Source organism: Trichomonas vaginalis, chromosome IV (genome assembly GCF_026262505.1).
Source record: "Trichomonas vaginalis G3 chromosome IV, whole genome shotgun sequence".
In the NCBI taxonomy this organism is placed as follows: Eukaryota; Parabasalia; order Trichomonadida; family Trichomonadidae; genus Trichomonas; species Trichomonas vaginalis.
In genome coordinates, this window is record NC_067206.1 from 6,733,779 (window position 1) to 6,754,642 (window position 20,864).

General features: G+C 31.4%; 9 protein-coding genes across 9 annotated transcripts, besides 2 other annotated features; 3 read left to right on the forward strand and 6 right to left on the reverse strand.

The window, feature by feature from the left end:
* Window positions 1-257: 257 nt before the first annotated feature.
* On the forward strand, window positions 258-690 carry TVAGG3_0043320 (uncharacterized protein; the record flags this gene model as incomplete). Its single annotated transcript, XM_001322785.1, has 1 exon — window positions 271-690. The coding sequence occupies one exon, from the start codon at window positions 271-273 to the stop codon at window positions 688-690; it is 420 nt and encodes a 139-aa protein (XP_001322820.1).
* Window positions 691-739: 49 nt separating this feature from the next.
* On the reverse strand, window positions 740-3,611 carry TVAGG3_0043330 (biological adhesion protein; the record flags this gene model as incomplete). Its single annotated transcript, XM_001322786.1, has 1 exon — window positions 740-3,610. One exon carries the CDS (start codon window positions 3,608-3,610, stop codon window positions 740-742), a length of 2,871 nt encoding a protein of 956 aa, XP_001322821.1.
* Window positions 3,612-3,975: 364 nt separating this feature from the next.
* Window positions 3,976-5,233, reverse strand: TVAGG3_0043340 (uncharacterized protein; the record flags this gene model as incomplete). The annotated part of the gene is made up of 1 exon (XM_001322787.1): window positions 3,977-5,233. One exon carries the CDS (start codon window positions 5,231-5,233, stop codon window positions 3,977-3,979), a length of 1,257 nt encoding a protein of 418 aa, XP_001322822.1.
* Window positions 5,234-5,289: 56 nt separating this feature from the next.
* TVAGG3_0043350 (adenylate kinase protein) lies at window positions 5,290-7,310 on the forward strand (the record flags this gene model as incomplete). The annotated part of the gene is made up of 1 exon (XM_001322788.1): window positions 5,307-7,271. The coding sequence occupies one exon, from the start codon at window positions 5,307-5,309 to the stop codon at window positions 7,269-7,271; it is 1,965 nt and encodes a 654-aa protein (XP_001322823.1).
* Window positions 7,311-7,487: 177 nt separating this feature from the next.
* Window positions 7,488-7,518: a mobile genetic element.
* Window positions 7,488-7,518: a terminal%2Cinverted (terminal inverted repeat of tvBac_53III transposon ID:TVAGG3_0043360).
* Window positions 7,519-7,703: 185 nt separating this feature from the next.
* Window positions 7,704-10,469, reverse strand: TVAGG3_0043370 (cyclin-dependent kinase inhibitor 2C-related family; the record flags this gene model as incomplete). The annotated part of the gene is made up of 1 exon (XM_001322789.1): window positions 7,743-10,460. The coding sequence occupies one exon, from the start codon at window positions 10,458-10,460 to the stop codon at window positions 7,743-7,745; it is 2,718 nt and encodes a 905-aa protein (XP_001322824.1).
* Window positions 10,470-12,465: 1,996 nt separating this feature from the next.
* On the forward strand, window positions 12,466-13,673 carry TVAGG3_0043380 (uncharacterized protein; the record flags this gene model as incomplete). The annotated part of the gene is made up of 1 exon (XM_001322790.1): window positions 12,742-13,614. One exon carries the CDS (start codon window positions 12,742-12,744, stop codon window positions 13,612-13,614), a length of 873 nt encoding a protein of 290 aa, XP_001322825.1.
* Window positions 13,674-15,444: 1,771 nt separating this feature from the next.
* On the reverse strand, window positions 15,445-16,123 carry TVAGG3_0043390 (U4atac snRNA binding; the record flags this gene model as incomplete). Its single annotated transcript, XM_001322791.1, has 1 exon — window positions 15,710-16,105. One exon carries the CDS (start codon window positions 16,103-16,105, stop codon window positions 15,710-15,712), a length of 396 nt encoding a protein of 131 aa, XP_001322826.1.
* Window positions 16,124-16,470: 347 nt separating this feature from the next.
* On the reverse strand, window positions 16,471-17,495 carry TVAGG3_0043400 (uncharacterized protein; the record flags this gene model as incomplete). The annotated part of the gene is made up of 1 exon (XM_001322792.1): window positions 16,668-17,489. The coding sequence occupies one exon, from the start codon at window positions 17,487-17,489 to the stop codon at window positions 16,668-16,670; it is 822 nt and encodes a 273-aa protein (XP_001322827.1).
* A 248-nt stretch (window positions 17,496-17,743) lies between these two features.
* TVAGG3_0043410 (armadillo (ARM) repeat-containing protein family) lies at window positions 17,744-20,286 on the reverse strand (the record flags this gene model as incomplete). The annotated part of the gene is made up of 1 exon (XM_001322793.1): window positions 17,821-20,265. One exon carries the CDS (start codon window positions 20,263-20,265, stop codon window positions 17,821-17,823), a length of 2,445 nt encoding a protein of 814 aa, XP_001322828.1.
* Between the last annotated feature and the right edge of the window lie 578 nt (window positions 20,287-20,864).

Sequence of the window (20,864 nt, forward strand, 5' to 3'; positions counted from 1 at the left end):
ATATTTATTGGTTTTGAATTTAGACTTGTCAAATTAAAAGACATTATGTATTTTAGGAATAATATAAATTCAACGATATGATTTTATTTGGTCGTATTGAAACCTTCATTCTTATTTGATTCAAATAAGGCGAAGAGTCGTGTTTAAATACAATTTATGTAATGGTGAAGAAGAGACGCATTGGCATTTGATAGTTAGCTTTGATTTTAGTGATATGATAACGAAACTATCACTTTTTACATAAAAGTGACAATAATCGTTAATTTACAGATGTCCAACGAATTAAATGTTCCAGACGAAGTTAAAGAACAAATCAACATGAAACTTGTTGAAAATGGCACAATGGAGTCAATCGAACAGGAAATTAAGGCTGCAATGAAAACGGCTGCACGTGAAATTAGAAATAACAAAACAGAATCAGAACTCGAATACGCACCACTCAAAAACATGAGCGAGGGTGAAACCGATGCTTTCAAAGCTGTTGTCAAGTTTTTGGAAGAGAAAGGACTTAAATTCTCTCTTGCCACACTTCTTGAAGAAGCAGGCTTACAAAAACCAGACACAGGATCTATTCTTGATGTTTGCGAATATCTTACTGCTGTTAAAAAGAATACTTCATCAAATAATTCTGATAAAGAAGGAGACGACAGTGATTCTGATATTGTTGTTGTCCCTGCAAAGCAGGAATAAAAAAAGTCAATATGTTCTTACAAAACAAAACAATTTATTAATGTATTAATTAAACATTTGATACTCTTCTAACAATACCGCTCGATGGGCGAACAATTTTTGTTCTGGATGTCTTAGATCCAGATATTTTTCTCTCTGTTGGTGTTTCCGCTGAGGAATAGTTAAGGATTTCTATAATATGATTAAATAAATTCTCAATTTCATCTGATTTTTGCTGAGATTCAGTTACAAGCGTGAACATTTGACTATTAAATGATAGAGGATCTGATGGCACGTTGATATAATCACTAAGTATATTAGTAATTTTATCAAATAAGTTATCAATTTTTTCATTTGACTTTTCATCACCTAGAATGAAATTATGTTTCTTAAGTTCTTCTTCTTTCATCGTTGCAGTTCTGTCAAACTGCTCTTGGTTCTCTTTCTTCAATGCATTGTATTTTTCATTCAATTCTTTTGAATTTTCTCTCATTGTGGATTTCTTTGCTTCAATTCTTGACTTGATGGACTCTTTTTCCAGCTTGTGCTTATCTTGGGCTTCTTGCATTCTCTCTGAATGAGGGATTTTCATCTGAGAAAGCTTCTCTTCTTTGTCAGATTTCGCTGATTCAATCAAATCCTGGGCTTCCTCAAATTGTGCTGCAAAAATGGCGTTCTCTTCATCTATTTTCGCATTGATCTCGTTTTTGGCGCTTTCAATTTCGCTTTTTGCCCTTATTATTTCATCTTTTAATTCTCTAACAGCATCATCGTACATGTTATTGAGTTGGTCGTTTGATGCTTGGAATAGAGATTCTTTGTTAGCAATAATATCATTCAATTCCTTTTCTTTAGTTCCATCTGAATAAATTCTGATTTTTTCTTTGATTTTTTCTGCTTCTGCGTTGATCTTCTTAATGTTTGCATTCGCTTCTCTCTTTATCTGCATTATATTATCGTTCATTGAGTTCTTACAATCCTTAATTAAACGAATCTGAGTAATAATTTCGGATCCACGCTGATTGGCTTCAGAATCATACAACTGTGATAGATTGTCAATAACCTGTGTGAGTTTAACTTGAGAAGCATTGATGCTATCATTGAAATTCTTTTTGATTTCTTCTTCATCTGTTGTCATCTTTCTTTTAGTTGTTCTTATTGACTTCTCTGCGTTTGAAAGCTCGAAATCAAGCTTATCTGACTGTTCTTGATGATATTTTTTAATAAAATCAATTTGTCCTTTAATTTGATTTAAACTTGCAATGAGATTTTCCTTTTGACGTGTAAAGTAACTGCTTTCTTCAATAGCTCCTGGTTTTTCTTCAGGTAAATGATGACTTTCTTCAAATTCTTTTTTCTTTTTCTGTAAATCGTTTTCAAATGATGCTTTAACAACTTTTTCTTTTTCAATTGATTGGTTTTTCCTATCTTTAAGCCTTGCATTTATTGATTCGAAATTTTGAGTAATTTCTTTTTCTGAATTTGAAATATTTTCCTTATTTTTCAATTTGTTATTAGCTGTTGCATCATTTGACTCCTTTTGGATTGTATCAAGGAGATCAATTAATGTTTTTCTTGCATCATTAAATTCAAGTCTAAATTTCTTATGATTTTCCTTTGATTCATTGGAAAGAGAGCTTAATTTATCATCCATAAACGAATTGATGACTGGCAATATATCAATGAATACTTTTTGTCCGGATTTGGCAGATTTTTCCAAATCCATCGCTGCAACTCTGTTATTAAAAGCTTCTTTCTTTTTATTTAGTATATTCAGCTGATCTGTAACGAATTTCTTTGACTTTGCCAACAAACTTGCTGTTGTTTTATGTAATTCTTCGATTTGAGTTTGAGTTTTTAGCATTTCGTCCTGCATTTTCATTTTTTCCATCTTAATATCTTTTTCGCTTTCTCTTCTCAACAATTTTTCTGTCATTTGTTTTTCCCTTTTGTCCATTTTGATTTTATCTCTTAATTGATTCAATTGTTGCTTCTGTCTTGATATCTGTGAGTTGATTTGAGATATTTTCTTATCCAGTGCTGATTTATTCATTCGCATCTTCTTTTGCAATTGAAAAACAGCAGATTCAAAATCAGATTTTTCTGAATTTATTGTTTTCTTCATATTTTTCATTTCAATGAAAAGATCTTTAAGCTTATGCTTTAGCTCTTCAATCATCCTCTTTTTTGTCTTAACAAATGAGTTTGTAATCGCTAATTTTTCTTTTAGAACGGAATTGTAATCTTCGCGAACAATTTTAACGGATTTTTCAAGTTCTTCGAGTTTATTTCTTGATTCTGTAAGTTGTGGTGCTCTTTGACGAATATTTTCTCGAATTTTTTCGGCACTTTCTGCTCTAAGCGTTTTTGCATTTTTTGCGTATTCTGCGGTAATTGCTTTTAAGTTTTCTTTGTGTTGTTTGTCTAATTCAGCTGATCTATTGCGTAATTCTCGAGTAAAAACTGACATCTCTTTTTGTAGTATTGTGTTTGACTTAGAATTTTGTGTGCTCAATCCTTTTATATCGTTTTCAGTCGAATCTAAAAAGGCCGCAGCCGATTTCAGGGACATCTTTTCAGCAGCTACTATTTGAGAACCATATTCTTTAAGTTGAGAAGACATTTTAGCATATTCTTGCTGTATGTCTGCTATTTTTTGTGCGTAATCTGCTTTCAATTGTTTATACACTGCACCAAATGTAACACAATACTCATCTATTTTGTCTCTTCTGAAATCAATAAGTTCATTCTGCTGATTATCTATCCTTCTTTCAGCAGCATCATTCAAACTGTTTAATTTCTTTTCGAATTTTTGTCTAAATAATTTTTTTTCTGTTGCATTGTCTATTTTTTCATTTTGAAGTTCAAGCATGACTCTGCACAGTTGCGCGACCTTTTTACATGAGTTATAACTAAATGCTTCGTCAAGGTCTGCCTGCATTTTTAAACGTTAATTTATAAAATTTATAAAATGTTTGTAACTTTTCTATCGATGCAATCCAAGAATTTGTCATTTTAACAGATAGGTTTTCTAGAATTTATTGAATGCACTAACTAAGCTTGATAATGAACTTAGATTGAATTTCAAAATTCTTTTCTTCAAAAAAATTACTTGAAAATGATCGAAATGAATTCATTTCGACTGTGTTTTGATTTTCTAGTAGTTATTTTGAAAGATTCAATAAATTAAACATCTTATATCGATATGGACTTTATATTATGGAACTAAATATGGTGAGATTGATTTTATATGAATAGTATAAAACTATCTTTTACAAAACAACAAATAAATATAAAAAATAAAAAATCAATTTTCGCTATTATTGAAAACATTCAATATTATTTCAGAAGTCGTCTCATGAAGATCAGATATTGTAGCAAATTCTTCAAATGCTTCCAAATTTTCATTCACCAGCTCTTGGAACTTAATTAAATAATTTACATCATTTGATTTAATAATATCATATAATTTTTCAGTGATACACTTAAATATAATGAGAGAATTGAAATCAGGATCCGTTAAACCGTAATAAAAAAATATATCTAAGAAATCAACATTTTTCCAGATGAAATCAGAGTGTAAATACGAGAATGCGTAAAGAACTTCTTTTGCATTTGGAAATCCGAAAGATTCATGATTTTCCAAAAAATATTGTCCCAACAAAACTGTTTGTTCTTCTGTGAAGTCGTCAGGATGAGTAATGATGAAAGCTGATATATGTGTCAACTTATTCTTGAACGTAACGTATTTTTGGAAAATATTGAAAAATTCTTCAAAAGTAATCAATGCAGGGTTGTTATTCATGCTGGATATCCTCATAAGCAAGTAAAGATTATCTTCTTTCCTTTCAATGCTTTCTGGAAAAGAAAATTCAAAATTAAAGTTTGTTGTACCCAAAATAAAGCGAAGACCATCGCTGCAGTAGGCTTTGTCGTTAAGTGTGTTTTGAATATTTCTTTGAAAGATTGGTAATGGATATTCGACCAAATCTTGTGGTAAATTCTGTCCAATGTTTTGATAAAGCATGCACCATATAAATTTGATTAAATATGGACTTTCAACGTTCGGAATTCGATCATTAGAAGCAAAATAGTTAAAATATTGTCTTATTGTGTTTTCTTCTAAAAAATCTATCTCTCCTGGCTGAAAAGATGTAATTATATCGAAAAGAAGGAATGTAATTGAAGAAACGAACGATTTTTCAGATAATTTTTGAAATAATCGTTCAAAAACTTCGTTTGATTTGAATAATGCAACTAAACTTTTGTCTGAGCTTAAAAATTTTTGTAAATATAATATTGCTTTGATAGAAATGTTAAATTGTGATTCATCAAGAAAAATTGATTCAAAAAAGTATTTGATATAGTCACCAACATTTGCTGGTTTCCTAAATTCGAGGAAAAGAGATAGTTTTGATAGCACATTTTCGTTTTTTGGTGGGAAATTTGATAAAAGATCTTCAGCAGTTTCTGAATCAACGAAATTTATAAGATTCTCTAATTCCCATGGGGTTTCTGCCATTGCTGGTCGGTCAACATTTGTCAATTTAACTCTGCTAGTCATGTTCTAATAAATATAATTTAGGGGGTAACTTAATTATTTAGGGGATACTTGAAACACGTTTTAAAAATCGGCAATGAGTGACGAAGAAGATAAAGAGCCACAGCCATCCGATTTTAAAATATTCGTTAACAATCGTGATTCGTATGTTGGATCTGCTGTAACTGCCTATTTAACAAAGAAAGGCTTCGTAGTCTACGGAAATGGCAAAAATGAGAATCTCGTTAACATTAAGGATTTAAATGTTGATGATAAGGAGCAGGTTAAAACAATACTCAGCGAAAATATGTTAGTCTTCGATATGACTGAAGAAACAGAATCAACAAAATTCGCTCTTGATTTTATCGCAAATGCTACATTAAACAGAGAAATAAATCTCGTTATTTTCTCACCACTCCTTTGCTGGGGAGGCAGATCTCTTAAGAATCCAGAAGAGGAAGAAGAGAAGAAAGAAGATGAACCAGAGGATAAGCCTGAGGAAACAGAAGAAAAGCACGAAGAGGAAGAAGAAACAGAAAAAGAACCATTCACACCAGTGAATGAGGAAGATTACCTTAAAAGAATTCCACATGAACTTGTCAAGGAGCAATACATTCTTGAATCACGTGCAATTCAGCTCGGTCATGAACTTGAACGTCTTAAAGTTACAATTTTCGGTGTTGGTCTTCTCTACGGCCGCGGAGAAAATATATTAAATCCATTCTTCCGCGCATTATGGGAAGGAAAGATGAATGAGTTCCCTGTTACAAAGAGCCATATCTCTTGCATCCATGTAATGAATCTTGGCGTAGCTATTTCGAAATTATTACTTGAGCCACCTGAGGAAGATTCAGATGATCCAAAGGCCAAGCTATTACCTAAATACCACATCCTTGGTGAAGAAAACTGCCCAACATTCAAGGCAATCGGTAAAGCCTTTTCAAAAGTTCTTGCAAATGGAAAAGTTCGTGAATTCAATGAGGACATCCCTGAGCTTCACAAAGGTATTCTCAATACAGAACTTGCAGCAGAAAGTACTTTCCTTGGCGAATCCGAAGATATCGTTTGCCAAGCAGGTATTATTGAAAGTGCTGCTAAAGTTGTTGATGAATTCCGATCCAAATACGGTCTTACTCCATTAAAAGTCCTCGTTATTGGTCCTCCAGGTTCAGGATATCCAGAAGTTTGCCACAAGATCTCAGAAAGGATGAAATTACCATTTATTGATCCTCTTGAGCTTGTTGGAGCAGCTACCAAAGAGCAGGGCGAATTTGGTGACGAAATCAGAGGAATGATGGAAGAAAACGAAGGAGCGATCAATGACGAGATCATTTGCAAAGTTGCCCACAGGAGAATGGCTGCACGCGATTGCAGGAACTACGGATGGGCAATCAGTGGTTTTGCAGACACATTTGCAAAAGCCGGAGAAATTTTCGACCACGGTGAAGAAGAAGAAGCAAGTCCACACTTCGAGCACATTCCTACCCATGTTGTCGTATTAACAGCCGACGACAAAGTCCTTGAAAAGCACCAGGCAGTGAACAGTGATGATTCAGAATCATTCAAGAAAGCTCTTAGGAAATACAGGAAGGCAAATGAAGCCGAAGAAGATGTCTTCAAGTTCTTCGATGACAGATCTATCTCCAGTATCATTGTCCCTGCTTTCCATCCAAATAATCTCGATGAAATCTTCAAGTTCCTCGGTGAACCTCATTTCTTTGGTCGGCCACAGGAAGAAATTGACGCCGAAATTGCTGAAGCAGAGAGGATTGAGAAGGAAAAGAAGGAAGTCGAGGCGAAGGCCAAAGAAGAGCAGTTAGTCTCTGAAGAAAGGAACTGGGAGAATGGTGAGGCTATCCATGACATCGCAGTCAAGAGAATGGAAGAAGAAGATAATAAATTTTTAGGTGAAAAATCAGCTCTTCTTCAGAAATATTTGGATGATGAAGTTATGCAGCACGTCTTGGCTGGTATTGTTCAGGTTTGCAAGGATATGCCAGAAGATCCTGTAGATGCCCTCGCTGAGTTCTTATTCGCTGAAAACAGAAGAATGAAACATTGAAAAATATTGAGATAAATAAATTATTTATTATAATGAGAATTTTTAAATTTATTACAGTTAAGGCAACACTTACATCTTTTCTGGCATTCTCTAACATGTGAAGTAGATTTCACAATAATATTAAACAAATTATATAAGAGTTAACAATGTTTTATTATATAAGATCTTAAAAACATAAAAGTTTTATATGTCTCTTTTGTCAAAAAAAAAATATAAAGCATGTCAGAAAATGGTAAGTGCACTCTTAATTGTTTATGTTTCTATTCTAATTCGGTACTTTTAGATTATATTAATCTTTTATATTTAGTGCTTGAATCGTGTGTATATTATTTTCTAAACCATGATTACCTTACATATATTATTTGGTTGACTTATATAAAAGATTGTAAATTGTAAACTTTTTTGTTTAGATCTATTACAATAAAAACTTCGAAAAGAGTCACTTCAATAGAATTTTGGAGCTCAAGTCAATTATGTTATGACTTGTGAACCCTGAGAATATTTTTCCAAATTTAATTTAGAAGAGAGATTAATCTTTGAACTTATATCTGCACCATGTGATATAAGAAGTTCTACCATTTTGCTGTTATTGTTTTCAATTGCATAATGAAGAGGAGTTTTCTCATCTTTATCCTTTGAATCAATATATGCGCCATGTGATAAAAGTAGTTTTACCAATGTGCTGTTATCTGTTAAAACTGCATAATGAAGAGGAGTTTTCTCATCTTTATCTTTTGAATCAATATATGCACCTTGTGATAAAAGAAGTTCTGATACATGGTCGTAATAATTTTCACATACATAATGAAGAGGAGTTTTCCCATCTTTATCTATGGTATCAATAAATGCACCGCAAGATAATAGAAACATTATAATTTCTTTATAATATTTGCAATTTGTTGTTGCATAAAATAGTGCAGTTCTACCATTTTCATCTTTAATATTGATGTCTGCACCATGTGAAATAAGAAATTCAACTACTTCTTGGTTTTCGTTTTCTGCAGCATAATGAAGAAGTGTTTGGCCATATTTATCTTTTAAATTGACATCAGCACCATGCAAAAGAAGAAGTTCTACTATTTCTCTACAATTATTATCTACTGCCGAAAAAATGGCCGTTCGTTGATAATTGTCTTTTACGTTGACATTAGCACCATGCAAAATCAGAAGTTCTGCTACCTCTTTGCTTCCTTTGTCTGCTGCATAATGTAAAGGTGTTATATCATTTTCATCTTTTGAATTGACGTCAGCACCATGCAATATCAGAAGTTCTGCTACTTCTTTACTATTGTTTTCTGCTGCATAATGAAGAGGGGTTTTACCGGATTTATCTTTTGAATTAACATTTGTACCATGCAAAATAAATAGTTCTGCTACTTCTATATTGTTTCCTTTTGCTGAACAATGAAGAATAGTTAAATCTTCTTTATTTTTATCATTGAAATCAGCACCTCGTGATATAAGAAATTCGATTATATCTTTATCACTTCCATATGCTGCATAATGAAGAACAGTATTTCCATATATATCTTTTGCTTTGATATCAGCACCATGTAATATGAGAAGTTTTATAATTTCTTTGCTGTTTTCTTTTGTGGCAAGACCAAGGGCAGCAATATCAACTTCATCTATATCTGAAATAGGCAATTCTCCAATTTTCTTATTGTTTACTTTTGCAGCCCAATGAAGCATATTTGTCCCATATCTATCCTTGAAATTTATATCAGCACCATGTGATATAAGTAGTTCGGTAATTTCTTTATTTCTTCTCTTGATTGCACAATAAAGAGGTGTGTTGTATTTTTTGTCTTTTGCATTGACATCAGCACCATGTGTTATTAGAAATTCCACCATTTCTTTACAATTGTTTTCTGTTGCACAATAAAGAGGTGTGTTGTATTTTTTGTCTTTTGCATTGACATCAGCACCATGTGATATAAGAAATTCGACCATTTCTTTACAGTTGTTTTCTGTTGCATAAAGAAGAGGTGTTTTATCGTCTATATCTCTTGAATTTATGTCAGCACCATGTGAGATCAGCAGTTCGGATACTTCTTTATTATTGATGTTTACTGCTAAATGAAGAGCAGTGTATCCTTTTACTTGCTTAGCATTGATGTCAATGCCACTTGAAATCAGAACTTCTGATGTTTCTTTATATGGTGAATAGTGAAGAGCAGTCTCATTATAATCGTTTTTTGCATTGACATCAACACCTTGTGAAATAAGGAATTCTGCAATTTCGTTAGAATTACCGACAGCCGCATAATGAATAGCAGTGCAGCCTGCCAAGGATATCTTGGAAAAATCAATACTTCTATTCTTGAAAACATCGATAGTCTGTGGAAATGCAGCACACCATGGAGTTACTAAATTATTGTGCTTTTCGAGTAATAAGAAAACAACTTTCAGGTTTTGTGATATGATAATTAAATCGCCATCAATGTACTGTGGATCAAATAGATCCATTTGGAATATGTATTCGAGACATTGATGGTTGTGTGATGAAATAATATAATTCAGACATTTTTCATCGATTTCGTTGTTTTTCTTGCATTTGTTGATGATGTCGATATTTCCTCCAATAAATGAGTATTGATAGCATTGCTTTGTGATTTTGATGTCATAATTTGAGATGAGGAAAAAGAAAATGTTCACAGATCCAAAATAACAACATGCTTCAATAGGATCCATTCTTATAAAGCACGGGACTTTTATCGTAATACTTTCTAAAGAATGCTGTGTAACATATTCTCTGAATTTGTCAACTTGATCATAAATTATCATGTATTGAATTTCACCTTCTTTTGGTAATGAATTTGTGTCAAATTCGATTTGATTACTTGTATTAGATTTTTTAGAGATACGCAAGTACGAATGTATTTCATCAGAACATAAATCGCCATGTTCGTTTAAAGTTTTATATTGCAATAGATCTTTATATTTGAATGAATGTTTCTTCAAGATATTGTTAAGAATATTGACATATATAGCAATGGATCGATAATTATACCTAATTGCGTTGAATATGCTCATAAAGAGCAAGTGAATTGATATTTTGTACTTACAAATTAAAACTTTTTCTACTAAATCGTAAATCTCTTCAAGAGATTGATCAGCTTGTAAGTGATAAAGTTTCTCATACACTCCTATAAAGTCTGAATATTTCTTTATATACTGACAACCCATCAAGTGAGGGTATAAATAAAAATGAGAAGTAAAAGGGGAAAAAAAATTATTTTTTATGGTAGAGAAAAGGAAATAAAACATATAAAACCAATTAGGGGGAAAAAATGTTGTAAAATCACTGAGATTATAACGGTTTGATTTTGAAAGAAATTATATTCTTATGTTTTTATTATTGTTGCTGTTATTATTAGTATCATTATTATTTTAGTTTATATAGATTTAATTCAAAAGTGAAAGAATTGTGTTAAAGTCTTTTCAGGGGGGGTTATACCGTGATAAAGTCTTTTCAGGGGGGTTTATTCGAATGAAAATTGAAAGAATTTAAGTTTGATCACAAAAATATACGTCTTTGAAAAATTGAATGATCACAAATCAAATATATGAATGGAATATATAATAGGCTAGAGTTTATAAACATACTCATATTTGCTCAAATGTTTAGTAAAAATAACAATTATAAGTAAGGTTCGAAAAATTGATATATCTAAATGGTTTTAATCTTAATCAGATTTTCAATCTCCCAATTCTTGATAAAGATTGATAACTTTACAAAAGACGTGGAATATAATTTGTAAAGTTATCAATCACCATTAAGAATTAACATGACAGTGCAAAAATTTAAAACCGTTTTACTTATTCAATTTTTTAACTGTTTTGTTAAAATAAATGTTAGGTAGACCTAGGCCAAAAGCAATCCAAATAGAATTTGCCGAAACAACTACGACTAAGGTATATATCAATGGTCGTGCAGAAACAGTGTTAACTCAACATCCACAAGTTGGCGTTAAAGAGTTTTTAACAAAAGAACAGCTTGCTAATTTTAAAAAAGGAAGAAAATAGAAGGCTTTTCAACGAAAACAAATTATGTTCGCAAAATCTGCTATTATTTTTTTTTTTTTAAAAATTAAATCAATCAGCGCGAATCGCCCGATAGAATTAAGACACTTTAATCAAAACCTACAATAAATTAATTTGTTTATAAATATTTTTTATATTTTCGTTCAGAAATTTTAAACTTATTTTAAACAAACCAATAATACTATTCTTCGCTAATTGGTTGGCACAAAGCGCCAACCAATTAGCGAAGAAATTTATTTTAAAAAAAAAAAATTATTATCAATTCATGAAATTAGTCTATAATACCTTGGGTACCAACTTTGAGGACCTTCGATCCTCAAAGTTGATACCTTCCATTTTGATATTGACACGACAGTCAAGTCGGTGAATTCTCGCAATCAGAATGTGATTGTAAGGGATTCGCCGAATCCGGGTACTTTGCACTTGTGGTGTACCTGGGACGATTGTATTCTGATCACAATCAAACAAAACAGTTTTCCCAAAATTATTTTATGTCTCCAAATCATACTAATCCAAGTTTTATTTTGTCAATATTATATTTAGTTGGGTGGTCATTCATAAATTTTCAAGTGAAAAAAGCCAATAATTTTTGATTTCCATATTGATTATTTTTATTCTTCAATACAAAGCAAACTAGATCTCAGATGTTTTGATAAAAATGATATATGCATTAGGAATTTCTATATTTTTTAAAGTAAATAATGTCTTTATTTCACCAACAACAAGTAAATATAATAATCGTATCTAAGTGTATCCGTAAATATTTCGTAATTGTTATTGTTTGTGATATCAAATAATAACATTATGATAAGATATAAAATTTCAATATTAAATAAAACTCATGAAATCAGAGTAATTGTTTGGTGAATGAATATTACTTAGTAAGAAAAAGAGAAATCACTTCTGAAAAACTTCATGAAAGCATTTAAATATCGCGATTTAATCTCTCCAGAAAAATTGTATTAGCTGAATTACTGCATATTTCAACTGTGTATTTACCATTTGAATGCGATTTATACATCTGATTATCTAACAAAAATTTTGGCTGGATACCATGAAGTCGAAATTTCATTTTTCATTGTATGATTCTGAAAACGTGATTCATTGTTTTAATCATTTTTGAAGCTATCTTATTACTGTGAATGGTTTTTAACGACATTTACTAAAATTGCATAATATAATCAGCCCAAAGAGGGTTCATCCGAATCAATATGCATTGAGAAAGTATAGATGGCTATGTTCTATTGCAATGTTCCATTGAAGGCTTTTTTAATAAAATACATAGGGAGATTGGACGCATATAAATACCCTAGATATTTTTTAATTTTAAGGTTAATAAGTGACTCTGCCTTTCTGTAATTACAACATCTTTTAAAAAAAAATTGAAATACACCGTCAACTAATTCTCAATTTTTTAAAAATTATGACTGAGAGCAATGGTGCCGATGTTTACATTATTCATGATAACAATGAAAAAGGCAAAACAGAAGAATATCGTTGCCCTGATGACTCAGCCAATTATACATATAGTTTTCCAAATGAAAGTGATGAATTTATCATAATCACAGACTCTACAGAAATATATATATATCGGATACTTCGTTACAATCTACCATCAAGATTATATTTCAAATCAAATATTGATGAATTATGCAAATATTTACTTAAAAATGGTGATACCGAATTACGCCCAGTTGAGCTTGGTGAATTAATCAATTGCTATTGTTCAAATAACAAATATGTTTATAATGATATGGGAAGTGGACCCGAAGATGTTCGCAATGTTTTGAATGAAGGAGTAAATTATGTAGGATACAGTGGTACGCCAATACCCACCGATAAAGACTTCTTTGTTGCTCCATTATTCGTGCCAGATCAAGAAGACCAATCTAGCCCTGGTCATTTTATCACAGGAGTTTTTCAAAAACAACCTAATGGCTCAGAACATCCATATAAACTATACGTTTTTGATAGTTGTGGTTTTAGATCCAGCACTTTACGATTAGGTTACGAAGAATATGATGATGATGCTAAAGTAGAAATCGAAGTTCCAGTCGAAACTCTCAATAAAAAAAATTTACAAAAGAAGTCAGATACATGTCCATACTATACGTTTGTCGCAGCTCAAATTTTTTCGACCTATGATAATTTTGCTTCATTGTTTCGTTTTTGTAATGCAGAATTCAGAAAATCAGGTGACACAAAAATTGATGAAGGTGTCAGAGACTTTTTAATCAAATATGGTGTGTCTCCTAAAGCTTTTAGAAATTTAAGGGACAGAGGAACCTTTGACTGACGGACCTTCTCCAGTACTCTATTAGAGCTTAACTTTAATAAACATTCAATATTTTATTACCTATTATTTGATGCACTGAATGCTTATGCTGAAACTCATAAGTTTCCATCATTCTCAAGCTCAGGCAAATCGTATGAAAATTTGAAATTTAAGGTTGGTGTCCATAGCTTTTAGAACTAGGCCAGACACAATCCAAAAAGAATTTGCCGAAGCAGCTACTACTAAAGTATATAGCGATGGTTGTGCAGCAACATTCCTAACTCAAAATCCACGAGTTAGCGTTAAAGCGCATTTAACAAAAGAGCAGTTTGCCAAATTTAAACTCGTTTTCCTTTGTAAAGTCTCCTCGCCTGTAGCCTACCCCAAGACTTTTATTTTCTGCCAAATAAATATGTATCATGAGTAATTTCTTTTTTTAAAGTTTGTTCATATCTTTGTTGTAAATAAAATTATAAATTATTTCAATCTTCTTAAAAGCATGAATTAATTCAATATGTTGTTATGTAACCATATGTCTTCATAAATTGAAAATGGATTTTGGACAATATATATTTATTTATGAACATTATCAAATAATTATATTCATTATCTGAATTCTTCAGAACTGTTACAAAATAAAAGTCTTAGTATAGATTAAATAAGCATTATGAGGATTTCATTGGATTAATTCAACTTCAATTCAACAAATTTTAATATCATATTTTATAAGCAAATATTAAAATCTTTTGAAGTATAAATCAAGCATTATCTCTTAGTATGTTTGAATACATGTGGATTAAGTTCATTTTTGGGAGAAATCTCATATGATAATTTTAATGTCTATGATATATTTAAACAATCATATCACTTTAGTTACATATATTGACGATTTGCATTTTGACTAAGAATACATTCTCAAATATGTATGTATTGAGAACTAGCATTTCTATTCAATGCAAAAATATGGTTTCTAGTGTTTTATTAGTAGGTTCAAAGAAATACAATTCGATGGAAAGATCATAAGTATATCAAAACCATATCTTACTATTAATCTACATGATGCAATTTTCAAAATCTGCCAGAATATACAAAATTCAGATAAAAATCGAAATTATATTGAAAGGAGAAATGATTATTTACACTAATAATAAAAAGCTAGAGTTGATTTTTTACTTTGTTGTCACTTTTATTTCTAATGGAACCCAACTTTTAATCCATGTTGGAACAAAGCAAAGCATTATTGGTCAAATAGATTTAATATATAATTAATTGTCCTTCATGAACATTCAAACATATTTTGATTATTATTTCAAAATAATTGAACAACTTAAGTCACCCATCTTCCTCAAGAAAGACAAAAATATTTTCCTACCCACGTTCTCATTTTTATCCAAATTTGCAAAAAGCGGGGGAAGAAGAACAAATTCTTGGGCTAAGAAGAAAATTACTGACCAGAATGTTTTCTGTCAATCTTCCTCCTCTTATTGTTGGAACTATTTATACTCAAAACAGATTTCCAATAATATTATTTCACCGAATTAACAAAGAAATCCAATTTATTTTATAATACACATATTACTGATTCTATGTTCAGTAATTTTAGTTTCCTCAAGTACGTTACCAAATTGAGAGGAAAAAATAAAGCATTATTATTTTAATCTATATACTATCCTAAAGCATAATATCATATAATTTTTATTTATATTTTTCTGAGATAAGCCTAAAAATTGAATGTTGTCATTTGGTCGGTCTCCCTATCGTACCTTCCCCCACAATATTGATACGACCCCTTTTAAAAAATTTGAATAGGCGTTATCGTTTATGAAAGAGAGTTTAAATTAATTCATTAATTTTAGATTTCATTGAAATATGTCTATGAAATTCAGATTTGTTTTCGTTCTACCGATATATGATGGGAGTAGAAGAGTTGATAAGAATAAAAATATATAATTTTTGAATGTATAATAATATTCGGCCCTGACTTCGTCATTAATTAGATTTTCATGCCATCAAATTGAGCAGGAATAATAAATTGCATAAAAATATTAAAATTTGTAAAATGGAAATAATAGTTTAAGTTTACTAGTATACTTGGTAATCAAAAATATTCTTTATTTTATACGAGGGCTTGTTCTATCTTTATCTTTAAGTTTTCAATATTCTTCTTCAATCTAGAGTTATCCTTCTTAACAATTGAGCATGCAACAACTGGACGAGAAACACCACAAGCACGACCAAGTGCAGCACGAGATGGGACAAAAATATATTGTACATTCTTATCTTCGCAAAGAAGTGGAAGATGCATAACAATTTCGATTGGATCTGTATCACCAGCAATAAGGACTATTTCTGCTACTGAACGATTGAGTGTCTTTGTAACTTCGTTAGCACCTTTGCGAAGTTGTTTGTTCTGAGAAGCATCCTTAACAAGTTCTAAGATAGCGGCATTGAGCTCACTTGAAGCAAGTGGATAAGCTTTTGGTGAAACACCTGGTGGGAGATCTGTGGACATGATTTTGTACTAAAATGCAAAGACCACAAATTTGCCCTTTCAAAGGGGAAAAAAAGGTCCTCCAAGATTTTAAAGTGTCTCTCGAGATTGAGAGCATAGATCTGTTCTGCTGGCTTTCTCATCGATCGTTTAACTCCACTTCTAGGTGTAGATCTAAATGGTCTAAATTTTATGATTAAAATCGAAAAATTATTTTAAAAAGTTGATGAATATGATATTATTTAGATTACTACAAAGTCTTCTTAGCTGTATATATGTTATTACTATTGTATCTTTAATAGTGCTACCATATATTACTATATTTCGATATCTTGAAATTTTTTCTTTTGAATTATATTCATATGTCATATGATAATCTTAAGATGGTTAATTTGGCAACACTTGGCTTATTTATGTCCTTTAAATCAAAATTAATTGATATAGAAAATTTTTTATTCTAAGTGCAAAGAGTCCATTTAATATAATAGACATAGTTTGATGTTGAATAGATTAAGATGTCATAAACATAGAGAAATTTTATTATAAAAAAAAACAATCAAACATAAAATAGGTAAAATTACTGTCATCTAAAGTCTCCTCTTGACTTATTAATGCCTGGAGGATGATAGATAAAGTCAGTTCTGCCTCCTGTAGTATTGTACTGAGTCTTCTGTCGTTTTTGTTGAGATCTTGCTGTTTGAGCCTTCTTTGGAACTTCGTATTGATCTACAACATCATGAAGTCTTTGAACTAAGTTAGTTAAATGCTCTATTTCTTCAGCTAATATACGATTTTCTTCAAGTAAATCTTTTTTATCGAAGTAGAAGATAGATCGTGTTCTTGTTTCGGGTATTTCAGGAATTAATGGGCTTCTCTTTGAATTCATCGAAGTCAATCTAGATTTTGTTTTAGTGTTTGCATTCTTTTCGTTAAAATTAGATCCTTGAGTCATAAATAATGGTGGACCTTGATAGTCTCTCATTGATGCTGATGTATAGCAAACACTTACTGTGAAATTGATTGAGCCAAAATCATCATCGCGTTTTCCCTTGAAATTACCAATATATTGTGCTTGCACGTATCTGTTTGGATTTTGAAGTGCCTTTTCAAATTGGGCGCTAAGTTTAATTCTATCTTGTGCTAAACGAACAGAAGTATGACCTGGACGAGGTGCTCGTACTGTTATTTCTATGGGGCATGCTTCAATGATTTCAGCTTGTGGGATTTTCAGCATCATTCTCTTACCTTCTGATATATTTACAGTTCCAGGAGGAGATCTTGAACGAAAAACTTCCACTGCTGGAAGCATAAATAATCTATACATAATAATGAAATCTGCCTCTATTCTATTATTAAGTTCCATTGTATCAAAAAAGATCTGGAAAACAAACTCTGCTCTCTCCATTTTTTTTTGTTTTATAAAAAAAATGTACGTTAAATTTACATTTACATTATTGCGAAGGGGAAAAAAATGGAGCAAAAAAACTTCCTGAAAGAATGAAATAAATTTTAATTCATAAAAAACAAAAAAATCTTCAAATCAATTTTGGAAATTGAAAGTAATTATCTGTCATAGGACTTTTACGTATACTTAATTCAACCCAATAGATAATGTATTTTGATATCTTGATGAAAGATCTAAAAAAAAAATTTTATATGGTGTATTTTGTTTATGAAAACAATAAAATATATAACAAGGGTTCTCTTACATAACTAAGAGAAAAATAAAAATAAAATTAATTAGTAGGAAGTAAAGATCTGTAAGCATCGAACATCTTAAATGCCGGAACTTCCAATTGCTTCGGGTCATCAAATTTCTCGAATGCCTCTATGAATTCCATTGACTCTTGTGTGTTTCCAGCGATTGCTGCAATGTGTTCTGCAATTTCCTTCTTGGATACAAATTTTCCAAGCCTAAAAAGAATTGCTACTCGGTAAATGATATCCTGTTTTTCATCGATATCGATGAAAAGCGATGAAATTATCGTATTAACGATGTCAACAGAGAATTCACTCAAATCTATGTTTGGAATCACAACAATATTTCCTAATACTTCTACAGCTTTGACGCAAAGAATACGAGGAACATCTTGGTTGATCATTGGAAGTATGTATGTCAGAACTGAACTAAGCATTTGTGGAATCTTTTTGACCAGTTTGTAGCAGAAGTCCAGTGAATCCTTAATATTGTCTTTGTCGTTACTCTCGAATGTTTGACGAAGACATTCATCAAGGAAACTGTTGTCATCGCCAAAAATAAAAGGTGCCAAATACAAAAGGACTCGGAAATGTTCTCGAGTAAGGTATTCTGGTATGACATTCGATAGCCATTGAACAATGAATTCACCGTATGTTGATGGATTGCACCAATTGTGTCCAAGAGAATTTCCGATGAATTTGGCCAGTGGATTTTGGATCGCTGGGTCTGTATTGACGAAGTAGTCACGTAGTAATGGGAATAATTGGTTGAATATTGAGTAAAAGTACTCTTTGTAGTAAGAATCGATTTCGAATTTAGGAACTCCTTCAATAATTGTGCAAATAAAGTCGATATTCTGCTGGTAGTTGTCATTCTGGAGCTCTGCTTGAACGGCATCGCCCATCAACTGTGAGAGATCGTCCATGATAATTCGAATGTTGTTTTCTGGAGTGACGCGAGGGAATATGTTGTACAGACTTTTAAGAATTTGACATGCCACATCCGATGTAGCGTTAGGAATCATTGTAAGAAGCGGCTGTATCAGTTTATCTGGCTCATTGACAAAATTTTTCCAGAAAAGAGGAGCTATGGCTGCAACAGTTGTAGCAACTTGTAGTGGTAATATTTCTGTAAACATCAGCATCTTTTCTAATAATTGTGGGGCAGATTCACTTGCGTATAATGCACATGTTCGGCAGAAGTACACAATTGTAAATGGTGTCTCCTCCATTTCAAGGAGTTTGCTGGCAGCACTTGTTGACAACATAATGCGGAATGGCTCGGAAACTGTAGATATGGCGTAGAATACACCTGGTGTAGGATCGTGTATTGCTTGTGAGAGTAAACGAGCGAATATCTTGTTAGGCTCTTTAGTTAATGTGTAAAATAAAATTTCTAAATCTTGTGTAATGTATTTGAAATCGCCCGTATTAACAATATCGATCATGAACATAAGAACGTTTTCAATAAGAACTTCGAATGGCTCTGCAATTTCACCTTGGCCGGAATATGGATCACAGAAGTAACCAATGGAGCAACAGATGAATTCTGATGCAATGTCAAGTAAGCTGAATAATTCTGACTCTAAGCCGATCTCTAAAAGCTTCTGTAAAAATGCCATAAATCTACTAAAGAAATTTGTAGTAAATTCGGTATTTTCTGGCTGTGCAAAATACTCAGGCATATAGTCAAGACCTTGGTGGTATATAAATGATGAAAAGGCATACTGATCTGCAGTAGCTTCGCCAGAAACATTATTATCTGCAATATCCAAAACTAATTGGAACAAATTAGTAATGTAAACAACTTCTTCTGGACAAAGGTTAATATAAGGAACTGCTGAGATAGCATACTCAAACATAGTTGCAATAGAAGAATAAAACTCTCTTTCTTGAGATGCTTGAACGACAATGGGGAATATATCTGTACACGCATCGAATATTGTCTGATGCATAACAGAAGTATGAAATCTAAACCATTCAGTTGTTACTGGAGCTCCTTGTAATAATTGCATGAAATAGGGAACCATATCGCTTAGTTTATGGTTTAGTGCTTCATAATTAAAGTATGGAGGAACAAGAAGCTCGAAGCAAAATTGGAAAAATGGAATTTGATAATCCAATGGTAAAAAAGAGACTTGGTCCATGTAATCTAATCGTCCTGATGTTATTATTGCCAATGCATTTAATAATATTGGTACACACCTTTCATCGTACGTTTTATTTTCTTCGGAAACTTTTTCAATGATGAATTCGAATATATTTTCGACGGAATTATCATCTAGTTCTTGAATAAGTTCTTTTAATTTATTGCGGAGGCATACTGCTGCGTTAAATACTACAACAGAATATTTCGAGCTTTTAATCAGCTCAATTGACATATCCAAGCTTTCGTTTGACTTTTCCCATTCGATAATCTCCTTAGCAAATTTTCCATGTGCTTGATTTTCGAGAATGATCCGCTCAATTCTCGATAAATCCATCTCGCGCCAATGTAAACTTTCTAAAGTGTAACAAATTTGAATATCGGAATATAAAAAGATTATGATAGTATATGCCTAATTAAAGTATTGCATGTAGTAATGAAACTTATTGAATTTTTTGAGAAATTGAATCTAACAGTTTATGAATTAACGATTAATGATTTTCTTCGAGTTAAAATACAATATTAAGCGGAATCAATGCATTGTAACCAATCGGAGGCAACCAAATAAATCTTGGAAAGTGAAAATGTAAATGCAAAAATTGTTAAAATTCATATTAAAAAATGAAAAAAGAAAATATTTTGGAAAAATTTCCAAAATTAATATCGATGAATATATATATTTTTAGGTATTGCAATTAGCTATATGCTAAATTTTGCTTAATAAACTAATTTAATAGTTCAATTGATAAATTTATCGTGAAAAAGATAAATTTAACATGAAATATGGCGTGAAATATCATGTATACCAATAATTTCATCATAAATCGAGTTAATCGACAAAATTCTCTTTCTGTCAAGTAAAGATTGCATTTTTAAATCACATTTGTTATTTAATTAGACTTTGCATCATTTTGGTCAGTAATTACCTCAAATAAA